The sequence below is a fragment of the Coregonus lavaretus genome (genome assembly GCF_964263955.1).
Source record: "Coregonus lavaretus genome assembly, chromosome: 1".
Classification (NCBI taxonomy): domain Eukaryota; kingdom Metazoa; phylum Chordata; class Actinopteri; order Salmoniformes; family Salmonidae; genus Coregonus; species Coregonus lavaretus.
In genome coordinates, this window is record NC_139988.1 from 44494875 (window position 1) to 44517184 (window position 22310).

At 43.9% G+C, this 22310-nt stretch overlaps 1 protein-coding gene across 1 annotated transcript in view; it reads right to left on the reverse strand.

Annotated features, from left to right (window-relative positions):
- The window catches only part of LOC311129361 (apoptosis-stimulating of p53 protein 2-like), a 64084-nt gene extending 46548 nt beyond the window's left edge, over positions 1 to 17536 (reverse strand). The window contains exon 1 of the mRNA XM_084161625.1: positions 17434 to 17536. Coding sequence (XP_084017751.1) covers positions 17434 to 17460 — 27 coding nt within the window. The 5' untranslated portion in view covers positions 17461 to 17536. The remainder of the gene's footprint in view (positions 1 to 17433) is intronic.
- Positions 17537 to 22310: the final 4774 nt, after the last annotated feature.

The window sequence follows — 22310 nt, forward strand, 5'->3', positions numbered from 1 at the left end:
TTGAGAGGATCTGCAGAGAAGGATGGGCAGAACTCCCCAAATACAGGTGTGCTAAGCTTGAAGCGTCATACCCAAAAATACTTGAGGCTATAATCGCTGCCAAACGGGGCTTCAACAAAGTACTGAGTAATGGGTCTGAATACTTATTTAAATTAGATATCAGTTTATTTTTTTAAATGTGCAAAAAAAAATTTAAACCTGTTTTTGCTTTGTCATTATGGGGTATCGTGTAGATTGATGAGGGGAAAAAACAATTGAATCCATTTTAGAATAAGGCTGTAACGTAACAAAATGTGGAATAAGTGAAGGGGTCTGAATACTTTCCGAATGCACTGTATATGCCCCTGCATTGGCCTCAAGACTGTGAGCTCTAACATTGAGAATGACTGCGAGATGGGACTAGTTGTTTGATAAGCTACTAGAAAGCATGCCACCTAAAAACCCATTGGATTTCAAACACAGTGGGCAAATCTAAAAACACACACAACTGAATGACTAAAGCCCAGCCTTAATCCCATTGTGATGTTTCAGTGACCTTAGGTCGATAAGCACTTTACAGACGTTGACCCTCCATGCTGAAAGCAAACTGTTGTCATAAACAGATGTGTTTCAGAAGCTTTTGGCCCTTCGTGGAATATGATCTCTGCTGTAATCTGCACATCAGATTGGAGTGACAGATTGGAAAGGAACTGTAATAAAATAAACACATCCCAGATTTCCTGGGGAAGACTATGGTACGAGCTGAACTAAACACTTTCAGTGTGTGTGTGTGTCTCATCCCTTTGTTTACCCTAACCCAGCCCAAGGAAAGCAATTCTCTCTTTCCCTTGACTTTAGTACAGTTACGTCAGCAAAATCCTGTTTATTCTTCAGATCATGCCAATTGCTTAGACTACAAGGGTGACGTAGACAGTATAATTTTCATTTTAACACAGTACAGAATAAGCAGCCCAGCCATGCCTAGGAGAACATTAGGTACATTGGGCCATTCAGTCACCCAGGCACAAAAGCTAAGGGCAGTGCAGCGTCAGCCCTCTCAGTGAAAACAAAGACAGGCTAAAGTATATGTTCAAAGGAGTGGCCTCCACACACATCACTGCATCTCAAGGGGGAGCCCCCCGCCCTCAATAAGTTCCTAAACACCAAATTGTATTTCGTTTTTGTTTTTATGTCCTGGTCCTAGATCTGTGCTTAAAGCTTATCCAAGATCAATGCCAAATGCTGATCCCAGATCAAATAGCACATATAGGTAACTGCCAAAATAATGGAAACATAAGTAAATGAGGGAAACAAAGTATATTGAAAGCAGGTGCTTACACACAGTTGTGGTTCCTGAGTTAATTCAGCAATTATCATCCCATCATGCTTAGGATCCTGTATAAAAATGCCCAGTTGCCCATTATTTTGGCTACCATGGCTAGAATAGATCTCTGTGACTTTCAAAGTGGGGTCTCAAAGGACCATAGGGGGTGTAAAGGGTGTGTGTGTGTGTGTGTGTGTGTGTGTGTGTGTGTGTTTGTGTGTATCTGTCTCAGTCACCAGATCTCAACCCAACTGAACACTCACGGGACATTCTGGAGCGGCACCTGAGACAGCATTTTCCCCCACCATCAAAAAACACCAAAGTATGGAATTTCTCATGGAGGAATTGTGTCACAGCCATCCAACAGAGTTCCAGACACTTGTAGAGTCTATGCCAAGGCACATTGAAGCTGTTCTGGCGGCTCGTGGTGGCCCAACGCCCTATTAAGGCGCTTTGTTAGCGTTTCCTTTATTTTGGCAGTTACCTGTAGCTATAGATTCCATTTATTTTCTCAATGTCCTGATGAAACAATTTTCTATGATGCTCATTCTCTTTTGTGTCAACATTACCTATAATAATGTTGAAGTTAATATAAATGCTAGAGCAAAACGGGAGAGTGAAACTGCGGTAGAAAAATTGCACTAAATCATGGAGTGGGGTAGTGTCTCAATACCACTGAGTGCATTAAATATTCATTAACATCACAGCCAGAGAAATAAACACAGGTCAATAAAAACCTGATGAGCCTATTAAGAAATAACACAGCATAACACCAGCTGTTTAACAAAGCAGAGCAAAAATATCTAAGACAAATAGGCCTAAATTAACCTGATATGCCTATTCAGTAAATGAAACCAATTAACCCAAGCCATAAAAAAGCAATATACTAGTCCAGTGGCTCTCAAGTTTATTTGTTTACTGTACCACCAACTGAATTTGGCTCTGCTCTGAGTACCTCTGAAGTACCCCCTCATGTGCATTTTACCAGTAAGCCTATGGTCTCATGAGTCTTCTCAAGTACCCCCTGTGGATAGGCGAAGTACCCCCAGGGGTCCTAGTACCCCTGGTTGGGAACCACTTTACTAGTCTAAACCTTGACACTTTCACCCAAACGAGATAGAGAGCGTAGAAGCTTCAGCATCACCCTAGATCTCCAGTAACACACAAGCCAAGTATACTACATGGTCTGAATGGAGATAAGACACTTCAGGAACAAAAACCTGCACAGATCAGTAATCAGGAGCTATGACTACGATACAATAGTTATACACTATCAAAAACAAAGCCTAGTATATCTCCCCTGAAAGTGAAGGTTTAATTTCAGTATCATAACCAAAAAAGGGGGGATGGAACCAGATGATGTGCTGCATTACCTGCTTAAGGAATATGGCTGGTTTCTAATAATGGCCAAAAAGAGTGTGCCAGCTGCTAGTCAAATTATAGATACAGTGGGGAAAAATGTATTTAGTCAGCCACCAATTGTGCAAGTTCTCCCACTTAAAAAGATGAGAGAGGCCTGTAATTTTCATCATAGGTACACGTCAACTATGACAGACAAATTGAGAAAAAAATAATCCAGAAAATCACATTGTAGGATTTTTAATGAATTTATTTGCAAATTATGGTGGAAAATAAGTATTTGGTCACCTACAAACAAGCAAGATTTCTGGCTCTCACAGACCTGTAACTTCTTCTTTAAGAGGCTCCTCTGTCCTCCACTCGTTACCTGTATTAATGGCACCTGTTTGAACTTGTTATCAGTATAAAAGACACCTGTCCACAACCTCAAACAGTCACACTCCAAACTCCACTATGGCCAAGACCAAAGAGCTGTCAAAGGACACCAGAAACAAAATTGTAGACCTGCACCAGGCTGGGAAGACTGAATCTGCAATAGGTAAGCAGCTTGGTTTGAAGAAATCAACTGTGGGAGCAATTATTCGGAAATGGAAGACATACAAGACCACTGATAATCTCCCTCGATCTGGGGCTCCACGCAAGATCTCACCCCGTGGGGTCAAAATGATCACAAGAACGGTGAGCAAAAATCCCAGAACCACACGGGGGGACCTAGTGAATGACCTGCAGAGAGCTGGGACCAAAGTAACAAAGCCTACCATCAGTAACACACTACACCGCCAGGGACTCAAATCCTGCAGTTCTAGACGTGTCCCCCTGCTTAAGCCAGTACATGTCCAGGCCCATCTGAAGTTTGCTAGATTGCATTTGGATGATCCAGAAGAGGATTGGGAGAATGTCATATGGTCAGATGAAACCAAAATATATACTTTTTGGTAAAAACTCAACTCGTCGTGTTTGGAGGACAAAGAATGCTGAGTTGCATCCAAAGAACACCATACCTACTGTGAAGCATGGGGGTGGAAACATCATGCTTTGAGGCTGTTTTTCTGCAAAGGGACCAGGACGACTGATCCGTGTAAAGGAAAGAATGAATGGGGCCATGTATCGTGAGATTTTGAGTGAAAACCTCCTTCCATCAGCAAGGGCATTGAAGATGAAACGTGGCTGGGTCTTTCAGCTGGGTCTTCCCAGCGACAGCCCCAAAACATCACTGCTCTAGAGGAGATCTGCATGGAGGAATGGGCCAAAATACCAGCAACAGTGTGTGAAAACCTTGTGAAGACTTACAGAAAATGTTTGACCTGTGTCATTGCCAACAAAGGGTACATAACAAAGTATTGAGCAACTTTTGTTATTGACCAAATACTTATTTTCCACCATAATTTGCAAATAAATTCATTAAAAATCCTACAATGTGATTTTCTGAAAAAAGAAAATCTCATTTTGTCTGTCATAGTTGACGTGTACCTATGATGAAAATTACAGGCCTCTCATCTTTTTAAGTGGGAGAACTTGCACAATTGGTGGCTGACTAAATACTTTTTTCCCCCACTGTAGCAGGTGCACATAATATCCTGTTGTGACTAGACAGGCATGGGTCTGTCTGATGAAAGCCACTGGTAGCAGAACAACATCAAACCCTGTCTGACTGTGATTCATTTTATGAAAGCACTTCTGAGAGCAGGAGAGCAGCCACAGCTGATGACACTACTGTACCCTCTCAACCATGACCCAGGGGGTTCCTGTGTGCATGTGTGTGTTGCATGCATGCTACATCCTGCTGCCCCTCCAAACAAGATTGACCCTTGACCCCCTAGTGGGCGGGTTTGTGCCTTTCACTCTCTTACACACACACACACACACACACACCTACATTGACCTTGTAGAGTCATGTTGATCTAACCCTAGGGGATCGAGGTACAAACTGCCATGATCTAAGATCAGACAGGCCTACTCCCAATCCTAACGTTAACCATTAGGGGATGGAAAATTAGCTGACCCTGTATTTTTACATTTTAGTCATTTAGCAGACGCACTTATCCAGAGCGACTTACAGGAGCAATTAGGGTTAAGTGCCTTGCTCAAGGGCACAGACAGATTTTTCACCTAGTCGGCTCAGGCTCGGGGATTAGAACCAGCGACCTTTCGGTTACTGGCACAACGCTCTTAACCACTAAGCTACCTGACGCCCAGTATCAGTGGTTTTGGACAGATTGCTGGGGGAACAGGCTTATCAGGCCTCTCCAGTTGTTTAGGCATGCTGTCACATCTACTGGGTTTAAACATAGCCAATTACAAGAAGTAGGAGGATGGCAGTGTGTGTGTGTGTGCCACTCCCACCCAAACAGAATGCACTCGTAAAAAAAAAAAATTGATTTATGTAGGCTACACTGTCCCACAAATGTCCCGCAAAATAAGGGTCAATACTACTGTATGTTATTCTCCTTTAGTACAAACTCAATATCTATTTTATTGAGTTACAAGATCCCCAGGACAAAACATGAGGCACAGTAAGAGTTATAGACTTCAATGTCAAAGTAACTAGCAAATGAAAGACCTGCTTAGAAAGCAATCAATACCACTGTGTGCGCCTAGTCAGAGTCACCTGCAATATGCTGCAGGGCCACACACACATACAGTGCATTCGGAAAGTATTCAGACCCCTTCACTTTTTCCACATTTTGTTACGTTACAGCCTTATTCTAAAATGGATTAAATATATATTTTTTCTCATCAATCCACACACACAATACCCCATAATGACAAAGCAAAAACAGGTTTAGACTTTTTGCAAATGTATTAAAAATAAAAAACCAGAAATACTTTATTTACATAAGTATTCAGACCCTTTGCTATGAGACCCAGGCACAAAGGCTAAGGGCAGTGCAGCGTCAGCCCTCTCAGTGAAAACAAAGACAGGCTAAAGTATATGTTCAAAGGAGTGGCCTCCACACACATCACTGCATCTGAAGGGGGAGCCCCCCGCCCTCAATAAGTTCCTAAACACCAAATTGTATTTTGTTTTTTTGTTTTTATGTCCTGGTCCTAGATCTGTGCTTAAAGCTTATCCAAGATCAATGCCAAATGCTGATCCCAGATCTGTGCGTAGAAGGGAAACCCAGAGCCAGCACTCTACTTCTTTATGAACCACTGGACTACATACAGCGTGTGTGGATCATTCAACAGCTCTAGTAGAGTAGAAGCTTTAGCTATGCAGGATGGGTTTGTCAGATTTGTTCTGCAAGGTTTCAAATAACAGTGACCCAGATACATAATCGTTTATGGCTGCTTGGTTGTTGTGGGGAAACAAATCATGTAAGACAAGCATGGGGTTCCCTTTGACGCTTCAATGCATTAGATTAGCCCTTTTTTACAGGAGGGCAAATATGCTTTAAATCCCAGCAGGACAGGAAAAGTCACCCAGAAATCACTACAGAGACAGCAGTTGACAACATCAGCTCTTGCAAGTAATGTAGGACATCCAGAGGACCCTGTTAATGTTAGGAGAGAGGGAGAGAGCGAGACAAGAGACAGACAGACGGACAGAGAAAGAGTTGTGACATACGGTAAAGCCTTCTGGGGCTCAGCACTAAAGTTAATGATCCAGACAGACCATGCTATTGGGCTCTCTTCTCAGCCTACACTGGATGAGTTGGCATTTTGTGGCGTCTGCTCCTGACCTTCATCCACCTCCCTCCATCTCTCCCTCCCTTTATTCCTTTCACACAAAATACCTTGTAGATAAAATACTTCTGAGTATATCATGAGAGAGAGGAAGAGTAAGAGATTAGAGAGAGGAGGGGTGGGGTGGGTAGTAAAAATATACAGTACTGCATAATATGGCCAGTATATTGCCCATTTGTTGTAACGGGAAGGTTGTTGCCAACAAGTAGCACATATAGGTAACTGCCAAAAATAATGGAAACACGATTAAATGAGGGATACAAAGTACACTGCTCAAAAAAATAAAGGGAACACTAAAATAACACATCCTAGATCTGAATGAATGAAATAATCTTATTAAATACTTTTTTCTTTACATAGTTCAATGTGCTGACAACAAAATCACACAAAAATTATCAATGGAAATCAAATGTATCAACCCATGGAGGTCTGGATTTGGAGTCACCCTCAAAATTAAAGTGGAAAACCACACTACAGTCTGATCCAACTGATGTAATGTCCTTAAAACAAGTCAAAATGAGGCTCAGTAGTGTGTGTGACCTCCACGTGCCTGTATGACCTCCCTACAACGCCTGGGCATGCTCCTGATGAGGTGGCGGATGGTCTCCTGAGGGTTCTCCTCCCAGACCTGGACTAAAGCATCCGCCAACTCCTGGACAGTCTGTGGTGCAACGTGGCGTTGGTGGATGGAGCGAGACATGATGTCCCAGATGTGCTCAATTGGATTCAGGTCTGGGGAACGGGCGGGCCAGTCCATAGCATCAATGCCTTCCTCTTGCAGGAACTGCTGACACACTCCAGCCACATGAGGTCTAGCATTGTCTTACATTAGGAGGAACCCAGGGCCAACCGCACCAGCATATGGTCTCACAAGGGGTCTGAGGATCTCATCTCGGTACCTAATGGCAGTCAGGCTACCTCTGGCGAGCACATGGAGGGCTGTGCGGCCCCCCAAAGAAATGCCATCCCACACCATGACTGACCCACCGCCAAACCGGTCATGCTGGAGGATGTTGCAGGCAGCAGAACGTTCTCCACGGCGTCTCCAGACTCTGTCACGTCTGTCACGTGCTCAGTGTGAACCTGCTTTCATCTGTGAAGAGCACAGGGCGCCAGTGGCGAATTTGCCAATCTTGGTGTTATCTGGCAAATGCCAAACGTCCTGCACGGTGTTGGGCTGTAAGCACAACCCCCACCTGTGGACGTCGGGCCCTCATACCACCTCATGGAGTCTGTTTCTGACCGTTTGAGCAGACACATGCACATTTGTGGCCTGCTGGAGGTCATTTTGCAGGGCTCTGGCAGTGCTCCTCCTGCTCCTCCTTGCACAAAGGCGGAGGTAGCAGTCCTGCTGCTGGGTTGTTGCCCTCCTACGGCCTCCTCCACATCTCCTGATGTACTGGCCTGTCTCCTGGTAGCGCCTCCATGCTCTGGACACTACGCTGACAGACACAGCAAACCTTCTTGCCACAGCTCGCATTGATGTGCCATCCTGGATGAGCTGCACTACCTGAGCCACTTGTGTGGGTTGTAGACTCTGTCTCACGCTACCACTAGAGTGAAAGCACCGCCAGCATTCAAAAAAAGTGACCAAAACATCAGCCAGGAAGCATAGGAACGGAGAAGGTCACCACCTGCAAAACCAGTACTTTATTGGGGGTGTCTTGCTAATTGCCTATAATTTCCACCTGTTGTCTATTCCATTTGCACAACAGCATGTGAAATTTATTGTCAATCAGTGTTGCTTCCTAAGTGGACCGTTTGATTTCACAGAAGTGTGATTGACTTGGAGTTACATTGTGTTGTTTAAGTGTTCCCTTTATTTTTTTGAGCAGTGTATATTGAAAGCAGGTGCTTCCACACAGTTGTGGTTCCTGAGTTAATTCAGCAATTAACATCCCATTATGCTTAGGGTCATGTATAAAAATGCCCAGTTGCCTATGGAAAGGATAGATATATGTGACTTTCAAAGAGGGGTCTCAAAGGACCAAAAGGGTGTATGTATGTGTGTGTGTGTCTGTCTCAGTCACCAGATCTCAACCCAACTGAACACTCACGGGAGATTCTGGAGCGGTACCTGAGACAGCGTTTTCCACCACCATCAACAAAACACCACATTATGGGAGAATTGTGTCACAGCCCTCCAACAGAGTTCCAGACACTTGTAGAATCTATGCCAAGGCACATTGAAGCTGTTCTGGCGGCTCATGGTGGCCCAACGCACTATTAAGACGCTTTGTTAGCGTTTCCTTTCCAAAATTGCACTAAAGGATGGAGAGTGGTATTGAGACACTACCCCAGAGTGCATTAAATATGAATTAACACCACAGCCAAAGAAATAAACACAGGTCAATAAAAACCTGATGAGCCTATTAAGAAATAACACAGCATACCACCAGCTGTTTAACAAAGCAGAGCAAACATATCTAAGACAAATAGGCCTAAATGAACCTGATATGCCTATTCAGTAAACAAAACCAAATAATCCCGAGTGGCGCAGCGGTCTAAGGCACTGCATCTCAGTGCTTGAGGCGTCACTACAGACCCCCTGGTTCGATTCCAGGCTGTATCACAACCGGCCGTGATTGGGAGTCCCATAGGGCGGCGCACAATTGGCCCAGCGTCGTCCGGGTTTGGCCGGTGTAGGCTGTCATTGTAAATAAGAATTTGTTCTTAACTGACTTGCCTAGTTAAATAAAGGTCAAAAAAACAAAAAAAATATGTTTTTTTTTAAAGCAATATACTAGTCCAGTGGTTCTTAACCTTTTTCGGTTACTGTACCACCAACTGAATTTGGCTCCGCTCTGAGTACCCCTGAAGTACCCCCTCATGTGCATTTTACCAGTAAGCCTATGGTCTTATGAGTCTTCAAGTACCCCCTGTGGATAGGCGAAGTACCCCCAGGGATCCTAGTACATATTTCCGTACACAATCCCATATTTTTTTTAATATACATTTGCTAAAATTTCTAAAAACCTGTTTTTGCTTTGTCATTATGGGGTATTGTGTGTAGATTGATGAGAATGTAAAACAAAAAAATCCATATTAGAATAAGGCTTTAACTTGTGAAAAAGTCAAGTGGTCTGAATACTTTCCGAATGCAGTCCGAATGCACTGTATGCAAGTGCATACACACACAGTCTCTGTCCATTACAGATATTGCTGGGGTAAGCTAGCGATCCTACAAGGTCTTGTTGATAGAGCCCCCTCTAAGGAAGTCAATAGACTGCATCAAGACAGGCTGCATCTCTCGGTGTGTGTGTGTCTGTCTTTCCGTCCTCTCTGCAGAACTCTGGACCTGAAGACTATCGCTCCAGCCGGGCAGTCCTTCAAAAACGCATGGCAGAATACTATATATATATACATTTCCTTTTCATCTACCTCCACTAAAGGGGAAGACGGAGGAGAAAAGGTCATTGGTGAGAGCGCTAGCCAACAATTTGTGCTGCAGTCTGCAGTAGGCTACATCACTCCCTACTTAAATTCAGCATAACCTCCCGTCTCTGTCTGCACTGCACCATGTTTCCCTCTAAATTCCTCCTTTCCTGGTCTCTCCATCCTGCATATTATATTGTGATGAGAGAGAGGCAACTACGAGCCTTCTACGAGAGATAAGAGAAATGGGAGCCACATTAAGCAGAATGAGCCAACTAACAAGAATCTTATTCTTCCCTATCCTAGACAAACTGGTTTTGAGCTGAGCAACAACCACAATCCCATTTATTCATATTTTAGAAGGGACAAGTTAAATGTCTTTATTAAGCCCAATTTGGAATGAGAAGGATAAAGTATAACGAGATCATTGGCACAGGTGAGTGAATGTGGGACACAAACTTCCTCTGACCAACCCTGGCTGCTGCAGTGCTCTACTCTGGCCTCTCTCATCCCATTTGACATTATAGTCATTTAGCAGACGCTCTTATCCAGAGCGACTTACACAGTTAGTGAGTGCATACATTTTTCATACATCCCCATGGGTGAACTAGGATTAATGCCCCTGACATTACACCCAATGTCCTCGCTGTGTCTCAGTCTCTCTACAGTACAGCCACACACCTTTACCCCTTTCACCTGAATCCACCACGGACATCACGTCAGTCACTCTGGATTCTAGGGCAGGTAAGTAGACACCTGGTCAGGTGATTCTATGGTGCCGTGCCTTCTCCCTTCCTCTGAAGGGTCAGGTTCAGTAGCTACACCCATATCCATTCTCATTAAGTTACTATGGGGAGGAAACCCATTCGAAACACTGAATGACTGAGGCCATTCATCAGAGTCTCTAGTCTCTGTACATGACACAGAATCCTATCTAGATTTAAATATTAGCACATAACACACGCACTCCTCTAGAAATCACTTCAACTGATTTTTTGGGATCAAAAAGGGGCTTACGTGGTGAGCGTGGCAGGGGCGCTATTATTTTGGTGATTGTTGGTTCTCAAAGATTAGGCCTATATTATTTTAAAATGTATAGGTTCATCCTCTTTTCTACATAAATTACTGAAACAGATATAAAGTAAGTTTACACACAGCGTTTTTCCATCCCGAAACATGTAAGGGAAAATCCACGAGGGGCTATGCGTTCTCTGGAAAATAGTGCTAGACGTGGAAGGTGTGTTCCACGATGCATTAGCGGAGTAGAACTAACCTTACAAGGTGTTGCATTATTTTCCAGAGAACACAGAGCCCTGAGTTGATTATCCCTTTTATACCATGGCTATACATTAACGTATATGCCACTAGAAATGTATTCATTTGCCAGTAGAAATGTGACAACATCCACTGAAGTAGCTAGCAAGTTTACTAGCTATCTAGATAGGTACAGTAGTTGCCTTGGTAACCATGCAGACTTCCTAGCTTAGCTAACCAACCCATCATCCTAGCTTGCTATTATGAAAATCGAATGTCTCGAATTCAACAATGCCAATAATGTTTCAATTAGACTTTTGCTTTTAAAGCAACTCAAAAACAGAACATGTAAGAAAGAACTTCATAGCCATTGAATTATACCGTGCGTTATAGGGAAATAATGCACGCTCTAGAATACCCTTCAACCCAATCAGAAACTAGTATTCAACAATGCCATGGTATAAATATATAAATAAACTGGGTGGTTCGAGCACTGAATGCTGATTGGCTGAAAGCCGTGGTATATCATACTGTATACCAAGGGTATGACAAAACAAATATTTGTACTCATCCAATTATGTTGGTAACCAGTTTATAATAGCAATCAGTCACCTCAGGGGTTTGTGGTATATGGCCAATATACCACAGCCAAAGTTGAAGTCGGAAGTTTACATACACTTAGATTGGAGTCATTAAAACTTGTTTTTCAACCACTCCACAAATGTCTTGTTAACAAACTATAGTTTTGGCAAGTCGGTTAGGACATCTACTTTGTGCATGACACAAGTAATTTTTCCAACAATTGTTTACAGGCAGATTATTTCACTTATAATTCACTGTATCACAATTCCAGTGAGTCAGAAGTTTACTAAGTTGACTGTGCCTTTAAACAGCTTGGAAAATTCCAGAAAATGATGTCATGGTTTTAGAAGCTTCTGATAGGCTAAATGACATCATTTGAGTCAATTGGAGGTGTACCTGTGGATGTATTTCAAGGCCTACCGTCAAACTCAGTGCCTCTTTGCTTGACATCATGGGGAAATCGAAAGAAATCAGCCAAGACCTCAGAAATGAAATTGTAGACCTCCACAAGTCTGGTTCATCCATGGGAGCAATTTCCAAATGCCTGAAGCTACCACATTCATCTGTACAAACAATAGTATGCTGGTTTAAACACTATGGGACCACGCAGCCGTCATACCACTCTGGAAGGAGACACGTTCTGTCTCCTAGAGATGAACGTACTTTGGTGCGAAAAGTGCAAATCAATCCCAGAACAACAGCAAAGGACCTTGTGAAGATGCTGGAGGAAAAAGGTACAAAAGTATCTATATCCACAGTAAAACGAGTCCTATATCAAAATATCCTGAAAGGCCGCTCAGCAAGGAAGAAGCCACTCAAGGTATTGGAGTGGCCATCACAAAGCCCTGACCTCAATCCTATAGAAAATGTGTGGGCAGAACTGAAAAAGCATGTGCAAGCATGGAGGCCTACAAACCTGAATCAGTTACACCAGCTCTGTCAGGAGGAATGGGCCAAAATTTAAAGTTAGTTAAAGTTAAACAATTTAAAGGCAATGCTACCAAATACTAATTGAGTTTATGTAAACTTCTGACCCACTGGGAATGTGATGAAAGAAATAAAAGCTGAAATAAATCATTCTCTGTACTATTATTCTGACATTTCACATTCTTAAAATAAAGTGTTGATCCTAACTGACCTAAGACAGGGAATTTTTACTAGGATTAAATGTCAGGAATTGTGAAAAACTGAGTTTAAATGTATTTGGCTAAGGTGTACGTAAACTTCCGACTTCAACTCTAAGTGCTGTTTCCAGCCCTTAGCCGTGGTATATTGGCAATATAACACACCCCATTGGGTCTTATTGCTTAAAATATTTTACACTGTTTGGACAAAGACGACACGAGAAAACGCTTAGCCGGCCTGCCCAAGGATTTCAATGGCAGAAAAATCCATGACATTCGTGCCGCACTAGGCCTACTTTATTATTAAAAGGTATTGTTTTTTACAACTAGCCTTCAGCAGTTGATTCATTATGGTCCCGTGATCATTTCAAGTGGAGGTCCATTTGTTTACAGGTGTATATGTTTCCTTGGATCTCCCAGCCTAGCCAATCTCCACCTGACTGGTGTGAATGTCAGGTGTTGCATAAGAAGGAGCCCTCCCAGAGAGTCAACACAAAGCCAGTCAGTGGTGACACAGTGAAAGCCTCCTCAGGTTTCTGTTGACATACAGCAAAGTAAAGCAGGGCTGCCTACAACACAACCTAATTTTCCCACCATTCTATTGCCACAAGCCTAGTGTGATGTGGTTGTTGTTTTGGTTTATTAAGACAATATGTTTAAGTCAACATTGAACACTTCAATGCTGTTTAGGAACAAATGTAACAGTATCCTTAAAAAATATATATTAAACATGAAAGGTATGGCCAATAAAGAAGGATAGGCCTATAGGCTAACCAGAGTTTCACCTCATTACCCTTCAAAACTGTAACATGTCAGGGGTTAGGGGGTAATCAATTCAAATCACACTAACCTCCCTAAAATAAACAAGCTTTGATTACAACACTGTGTACACATCAGCTCAAGACCAAATGTGTCAATCACTGCTAGCTGTACACAGAGCTTGGCTGGACAGAAGGTAAATCAGAGTAAAACCATTGCGTACAACTAGCCTACACCCACAATGGGCCAATAAAGGGAGAGCATCTCTGATCATAGACAGACAAGACACACACAATCACCTCTTCCACACCATGTCATAAAGAGTCGCAGCCCATTGTCCTAAGAAAACAGTGACCAACGTACCGCCCTTCCCCACCCAAGCCAGCCACAATGCTGCTACATTCTAACTCCCACATAGCACTGTACAGTAGTGTACAAGCACAGAAAATACCTCACAATACCTCATGTTCTAATGTGGCTATCTTGTGATGGAGATTGTGCTGATCATACTGCTTCAGTTTAAGAAACGATTTTCAACAGATTCTGCAGAATGCATACACTCCTGATCACGCGTAAACAGAGTTCACTCTCATAACAGCCACGTTGTATTGCTTCTCTTCCCTTTGCTTGTGGACTTCAATGCACAACAAATCAGCTGTATGTGACCAGGCAAAAAAACATTTCCAAGCCAAACCTCTACAAACAGCCTACATCGTTGTCACCATATTCACTAAAGTAACGTCATAGTCAGCATAGCTAATAGAAATAACACGTTAGTAAACCCGCTACAATCATGCAGTAACGTTAGTGTCCAGTCAGTAACCAATTACACCGGCGGCCCCGAGTGGCAATAACTTAGTAATACCAAAAGCATACCTTGACTTGACTTGTTCCAGTGTTGTGTTGGAAAGTCATAGCCAGCTAGCTAACATAGCATCCCTCTGTTTGAGCAGGGTGTTTCAGTAGGCTAAACTAGCTAGCTGTAAGTCCTAGCTAAGTAAGTGAAACTGAACGTGCTTTTCCTTCATTTTGGAAGAAATTATTTTGTTCAAAACTGTTCATCTATCGTCTTTCTCTCTCTTTGAGTCAACCACTCACCACATTTTATGCATTGCAGTGCTAGCTAGCTGTAGCTTATGCTTTCAGTACTAGATGAATTATCTGATCCTTTGATTGGGTGGACAACATGCCAGTTCATGCTGCAAGAGCTCTGATAGGCTGGAGGACGTCCTCCGGAAGTTGTCATAATTACTGTGTAAGTCTATGGAAGGGGGTGAGAACCATGAGCCTCCTAGGTTTTGTATTGAAGTCAATGTACCCAGAAGAGGACGGACGCTAGCTGTCCTCCGGCTACACGATGGTGCTACCCTACAGAGTGCTGTTGAGGCTACTGTAGACCTTTGCAAAATAGTGTTTTAATCTGTTATTTGGTGACACGTGTTTATATTTAGTAGTTTTATCTAAAAAGGATAACTTAAGTGTTTTACCATTTTAATTTTTATGAAATTCACTGGAGAATGGTCCTCCCCTTCCTCCTCTGAGGAGCCTCCGCTGATACGGACACACCCCAGTGGACACAAGGTCTCCTGTGGCCTATAAAGAGCTACATGGCATGGTAAGGATTTATATTGATGTCCATGTGAATGGCGGTTGGTGATAACAAATGGCTGGGTGTGAATAGTGGCGCTAGGTCATATCTAGCAGACGGGAGTCATCCTGAGAGTACTCTGTCACTGCTGCCTTACAACATGATTAATTCACTCATCCAGTTACTGGAAAGGGAGGAATGAGGGGGAGAGATGCACACACTGCAGGCTACCTATATGTATAGTAAGTAATACTCTCTCTACTTCAATAAAAGTGATGAAAGATGGAGCTCAGCACTGCAGAAAAAGGAATGAACCTCTCATGATGTTGGCAGGGGTCCACATTACCAACTGGTATGCGCGGGAATGATCACTTCATCCCCCTCCCGCCAGCAGCTTTTTATACCACACCCGCCCACTCCCGCTAGCTTTTTGTCCAACTCCCACCCGCTCCCGAACCCAACCACAGTCCCACAATGTTATTTTAGGCGTATTTGACACAGCTCACTTGCCAACCATGGTCGCAGCAATTTTGCACCCTAAGGGCAATATCAGAATGCGCTAAAAGGAATAGGTTAAATTACCAGAGATTCTCACGTGGCCCAATATATTAGGCTATCGGTATTACTGGGCTATATCAGCTAATAGGCTAGATGCAGTTTGAAGAGAGCAGAGTTTGAGAGAGAGCGGACACTTGCACCTTCTCTTGAGATAGGCTATATGCAAAACGTATCTTTTAGGAGTGGGACGATTTTCAGATGGAGACAAATATGGTGGATCAATATTTATGTCTAGGTAATGTAGTTAACTATTGCCTAATCATTTTTAGTTAATTTCCTTGGAAAGATAACTGCCACCTGATTCTACTCCCATGCATAGACAAGGCAGCCTACTCTATTTCATATAGCAAGAGAGGAAGAGGCAAAGCCAGAGGGTTTACTCAGCCCAAAATCTGTCCACTATAAACAGATAATTAATTATTAAGCAAGGAGTTTTTGTATGGGGGGCCAATCAGAGGGTATTGAATTTAGTCAAGATAAAACATTCATTGCTAATTAGATACAGCAGGCTTATTTGAGCTAATAGAAGTTTCAAATGCTTAGGTTGGTGCAACGTGACATCCCGGCAAATTTGAGAAAAAACACTTTATATTAGAGTCCCTGTTGAAATTCGAGATGGTCTATGCATATTCATAAAGCTAGCATAGCATCTCACTATCAATTGAATACAGGCGGTTGACGTCAACACCCCTCATCGAATATTCAATAAAAGTATTAAAATAACAAGATATATCCAACAATTCCATGCTAGGAATATGTGTGCGCTTGACAGCCCGCCGTTCCACTTTGTGGACAACTTATTCCATTCTTAGGGCGGAGACACAAGCGTCTCTGATATAGCCCATCGTACTTGATCTCGCACGCCCAACTAGGTAGGCTTCTGAAATTGAAAAGGAGAGCCGTACACTAGGAGCTCCGATGCAATAACTTAATAACCAACGTTTCGACAGACAAGCTGTCTTCATCAGGGTATAATGGCTACTGAACTTGACGCAGTTAATTCTGAATATGTGAATAATGCGACAGAGCTGCTTTTAATACAATATGTAGAAAAAAAGAGTTGCATTCAAAAGTTATCCGTCTGACCGCATGCTCCTCCCGCAGGTCCTACGGGCATCCCGAGGGAATGCAGCCCTCTACTACAGACAGAGTTGGTGGGTGACTTGTTCAAGGGAAAACAATAACCACCACGTTCAAATTAGGTCTCTGTGTCAAAACAATCTGATTAATTATGTTTTGAACAAAGATTGAGCATATCTCATCAATCTCCTGTGGACATAAATGTAGACACTCTGGGGTGATTGATTATGCATTAGGCTTCTCTGCAAGTCCTCAGTGCTGTGTATGGGTTATTCAATGTAAACAATCATAACAATAGCTTCATAGTGAATACATAATTAAAAGGTTTTCGAGCATAAAAGTTTTAGCATAGGAGCCTATACAAAAAAACATCCAAGACTTGCCGTTTTTAAAAGAACTAACAATATCTGAAAATCTGTTCAATTTCTATAGGTTCTGCCATGAATTAGGCAGCCTACCCTTAGGTTGCATCATCCCTATAGGAAGAATGTCACACACACACACACAACACATATACATACATGATGAAAACGGTGTAAATTCTAATGTATACCGTGTAATACAACTTCAGTTTTCTATTATGGCTGAAAACATGAATTGGTGGAGATCACAACAAAGTAACCAACAGTAGGGCTAGGCCCTATGTGTCAATTTAATGCCTGACGATAACGCTACAATGTCGCGTAAGCTATCTCTACCATAGAAGCAAATAGGGTAGGATAGTGACAACTTTTTTTCAAGCAATTAAAGGCAGAAATTCTCACCGGCATCATTTTAGACTCGTACCGCATTTAACCAGTTTTTAAAAAAATACTTGAATCGTAGTTTCTAGGAAAGCTGATGGCGTTGCAACTCAATGTATTTTTAATCCTGATCCTGTCCCGTAGCCTGTCGGATATAAGCGAGTCGATGAGTTGGCTTCTTGTTGTTGAATTGTAAAAAAAAAAAAAGAAAAAAAAAAAAAAAAAAGAAGATAATACCATTTATTTCGTTGTCTAATAGCCTAATCAGTCTCCTATCTTCATATGCCGTGGACCTGTTGTAACAAAATGCAAGGCCTTCTGGAAAGGAAAGTTTTTTAGTGGCGATTGCATTGCTTAGAAGTTGGTAATCGCTGACGGAAACGCATTGCGTTCAAAATGAAATTATTGCCTGGCCATTACCCAAACCGATCGAATAACACAGGTATGTGCGATGGTTTTGATATATTTTTGCGATCGTTTACCGAGGCCGTAGGTGCCTATCCAGCCATGAAACACCGCTGACAGCGTACTAGTTCGATGGAGTGCTAACAGCCTATCCCAGAGTGACGTAGCAGGAGGAAACTCATCCAACTCATCCCATTGGAATTTAAGCTCCGCCTCGTTTCGGACAATGAGGGACTTCGATTAAGCTGAACCGGGTGCAAGTAGTGAGGGAGTACGCTGCACCAAATACCCTACTTTCAGACTAATTATCCTTACACCTCTGAAGACTCTAGCCACTTCCATGCCAGTTGGAAGAACTTAACTGTTATCTCTGAACACTTAACTTGGTTTCTCCATCAACTGTAGGATTAGGAAAACATGGGGTGTTAACACTCTGTGGAGACTAAAGATCCTGGCTGCCAATGTGTCCAGCTTGAGACATGCCATTATTAAGTTCTCCTGACACTCACACCTCACCATAAACATGCTTTATTTGTTTAAAAAAAATAAAAAATAAAAAAATATATATATAATATAATAAGTAAAACTTTAAAATACGACTCTATTGAAATAAACATCTATAAAAAGAAGTGTACAAGATAACATAAGTATTGAAGTCCAGAGAGGACATGAATAAAACAAATATTTCCCTCATTATGTCAAATCAAATCAAATCAAATCAAATTGTATTGGTCACATGCGCCGAATACAACAGGTGCAGACATTACAGTGAAATGCTTACTTACAGCCCTTAACCAACAGTGCATTTATTTTAACAAAAAAAGTAAAAATAAAACAACAACAAAAAAAGTGTTGAGAAAAAAAGAGCAGAAGTAAAATAAAATAACAGTAGGGAGGCTATATATACAGGGGGGTACCGGGATAATGACTTATTTATCTCATGATCACTGCATAACAAAAGTTGTTTTGTCGAGATCACAAGATAATCAAAAGTACCACGCATCTTCCATTCATTTGTTCAGATGCAAGATAACCACTTCATCAAGAAGCCATGTGGCTGCATTGATCGCAATGCTGGGCATTTAAGCCCTGAATGATGCCTGACAGGCAACCCGGTCTCCCAGGTTGCATGCCGTCCCCAAGACCACAGCCAATCACATACAAGGAACAACGCAGCTAACTTGGCTAGTCTTGTGAGCTAGCTACCCAGCTAACAACGACCTGTCGGTCCGCCAGCGTTTTTTGGGTGGCACGCCGTCAGCGGCTTTCCAGCGGTCGGGCCTAAGCCGATAGTCTGCAATCGCTCATCGGTCCACTAGCGTTTCATGAGCGGCAAGCCGCTATGCTAGGTGGAGGTCTGACCTTCAGTGGAGGAACTTCGGCATGTCGATATGCAGACCCGAGCATGCGACCTGCTGTAACGATTAGTTACCGGAGTGTAACTCCAGTTCTATGAGTGGAGCGGAGCCCCATAGGGGAGCTCTGCTCCTAATGGTTTACCCTCTGCCCTAAGGCAGCAGCAGCCTGAGACAAAATTATGCACACACCTACAGCCAATAGGAGTACAGGTGTCCCTATAAGAGGGGACGCTTCCCCTCAATCAGCCTCCCGAGATATTTTTCTTCAGCGAGACTAGAGAGGGTCGGCAGGGCCTTAAGTCCTATGGGGCTCCGCTCCACTCATAGAACTGGAGTTACACTCCGGTAACTAATCGTTCTATATCGTGGAGCTCCGCCCCATAGGGGAGCTCTGCTCCTAATGGTTTAAGGCGGAGCGTAGCGCTCCAAAATGTACTCCCTGCCGAGCCTAACACTTCCCATCAAAACGAGAAAGTCAGGCCCAGCAATGGCTGTAACCGAGTCCCGCAGTACTGCAACTAAAAACCCCTACGGGCGTCACAATATACCGCGTCATCGGTTAAAAGACCCGCCCCACCTAGTCCAATGGCAATGCCAATGACTAGTGGGCAGATCACCAGAATAGAAGCCATACTAATCTGTACTAGCAGATAGATGTGCCTCAATATCCTGTGAAAACACTACCGACCACTAATGGAATGACATCAAATGTCACTCAACATTATGAACGCGGTAGACCGCCTCACTCACTCAATGGAATCCCAGAGATTAGTGGGCAGGAACAAAACATGAGTCATACTAACTGAGCGAGCAGATAGATGACCTCATATTCTGTTAATCCACGCATGCCTCTACTGTACTGAGCTTGTCAGTCAGGATTCATGCCACAAAATATGTTTTCTCATCCAAAGCGGACCTGATGGAAACCCAGTCCATAGTCCTGCTTTTCCCTCTCTTCCTAGCTCCAGATCTCCCTTCAGCTATGCTGAGTACAGACCGAGCCAAAGAGTTAGAAAACACATCTGTTAAAGACACGTCTTCCTAACCAAAAGCGGACCTGATGGAAACCTGTGTCCACAGTCCTGCTTCTCCTCTCCTTCTTGCTCAAGATCTCCCTTCAGCCACGCTGAGTACAGATCGAGCCAGAGAATTGGAAGACATATCTAAGAGATAGAAACGGATAAATGGAGACGGCGTCGACCAGGATGCTGCTCTACAGATATCCTCTACTCCCGTTCCTCTAAAAAGGGCAGTAGAAGCCGCTACTCTACGAGTGGAGTGAGCTCTGATACCCTGAGGCAATTGCCGCCCTGCTACCTCATAAGCTGTCTCAATGCCTTCGCAAAGCCAGTGAGACAGCCTCTGTTTTGAAAGTGGTCTACCTAGTGCAGCCGCACCGTGACACACAAACAACTGAGGCGATGACCTAATCGCTGCTGTGCACTCGACGTAACACGCCAAAGCGCGTACCGGGCACAGGCGATGGAGCTTTTCCTCACTCCTCTCTCTATGAGGAGGAGGAGAAAAAGCCCACAGCTCCACGGTCTGTGACCTATATGAACTCTTAATAACCTTCGGCACAAATGCCGGGTTAGGACGTAACACTGCTCTGCTCAGGTCACCATTGATGGCCAGGCAGTCAGGTCTCGTCGAAAGAGCACACAAATCACTGACCCACTTAGCTGTAGTCAAAGCGAGCAACAGTGCTGTCTTGATAGACAGCATCTTGAGGGGTATTTGATTCAATGGCTCGAACGGCGACTTACATATCGCTTCGAGTACCAAAGCCAAATCCCACTGAGGAAGCGTGACTCTAGGTGTTGGCCTAAGTCGCCGCGTTCCTAATAGGAAGCGTTTCACTAGAGGGTGACTAAAGACATTGTCTCTGCCAAAACCCTCATGACAAGCTGAAATCGCTGCTGCAAACACTCTAATCGTGGCAGGCGATTTTTGCTTATCAAACATGAGCTGCAGAAAAGAGAGAATACTCTCCACCTGACAGCTCATGGGGTCCACACTTTGTGTGACACACCATCGTGAAAACACGTTCCATCTACTGGCATACATCTTAGAAGTGGAACTGGCACGTGAACCCTGTATGGTCCTGATCACCGCATCAGATAACCCACGGCGCTCTAGCCTGTCCCTCTCAGCAGCCAGGCCTTCAGTGGTTGGCCGATTATGGGCAATTTCCCTATCGTGCCAGCCGCCTGAGACAACGCGTCCCGTCGATGTGGAATTGGCCAAGGTGGCGCAATCAACATCTGACTCATCTCCGCAAACCACAGAGCCCCCGGGTGATCGGGCGCTATCAGTATCACTGACAGCCCCCCTGACCTCACCCTGGCTAGCAGTGGGAGAATGCAGGACAGCGGAGGGAATGCATACAGGAGAACTCTCGGCCACGGTTGGTGCGCAAAGGCGTCCCTTCCCAGTGGCGGTTCGTCCTGTTCCCTCAGAGAGAACCACAGAGGACATTGCGCGTTCACGCGTGACGCGAATAGGTCCACCTCGGCTCTCCCGAATTGTTCCCAAATCTGGAGAACAATGTCTGGATGCAGACACCACTCGTCGTCTCGAGGACCCCCTCTTGACATGAGGTCTGCTCCTACGTTCAAGTAGCCCGGAATGTGTGCTGCTCTCAATGAGCGAAGGTGCTCGTGAGCCCACAGCCACAATTCCTCTGCCGCCCGATGGAGAGCAGGAGACCTGACTCCTCCCTGGCGATTTATGTGGGCTACTGTGGTCCGGTTGTCTGACCAGACCAGCACATCGCGACCCCGAAGGGTAGACGCGAAGTGGGTCAGAACCAGTCGAACCGTTTCCAACTCCAGGAGGTTGATGTGACGACCTGATTGAGGCCACACACCTCCTATCGCTTGTGTCTGACATGTCCCTCCCCATCCCGTCAGGGACGCATCCGTGAATACTGGGATGTGAGAGGACACCTTTCCTATTGGGACTCCGTGCGTGAGAACGCGCGAGTTTTTCCAATAGTTTAGGTCTGCACTGAGCGAGAGGGGAACCACCACCAACCGATGACGTTGACGCAATGGGTCTAGTCTTAGTTGGGCGAACCATCGCTGCGTCCTGCGCATGTGCAGGAGTCCCAGCGGAACCACAGAGTGGGCTGAC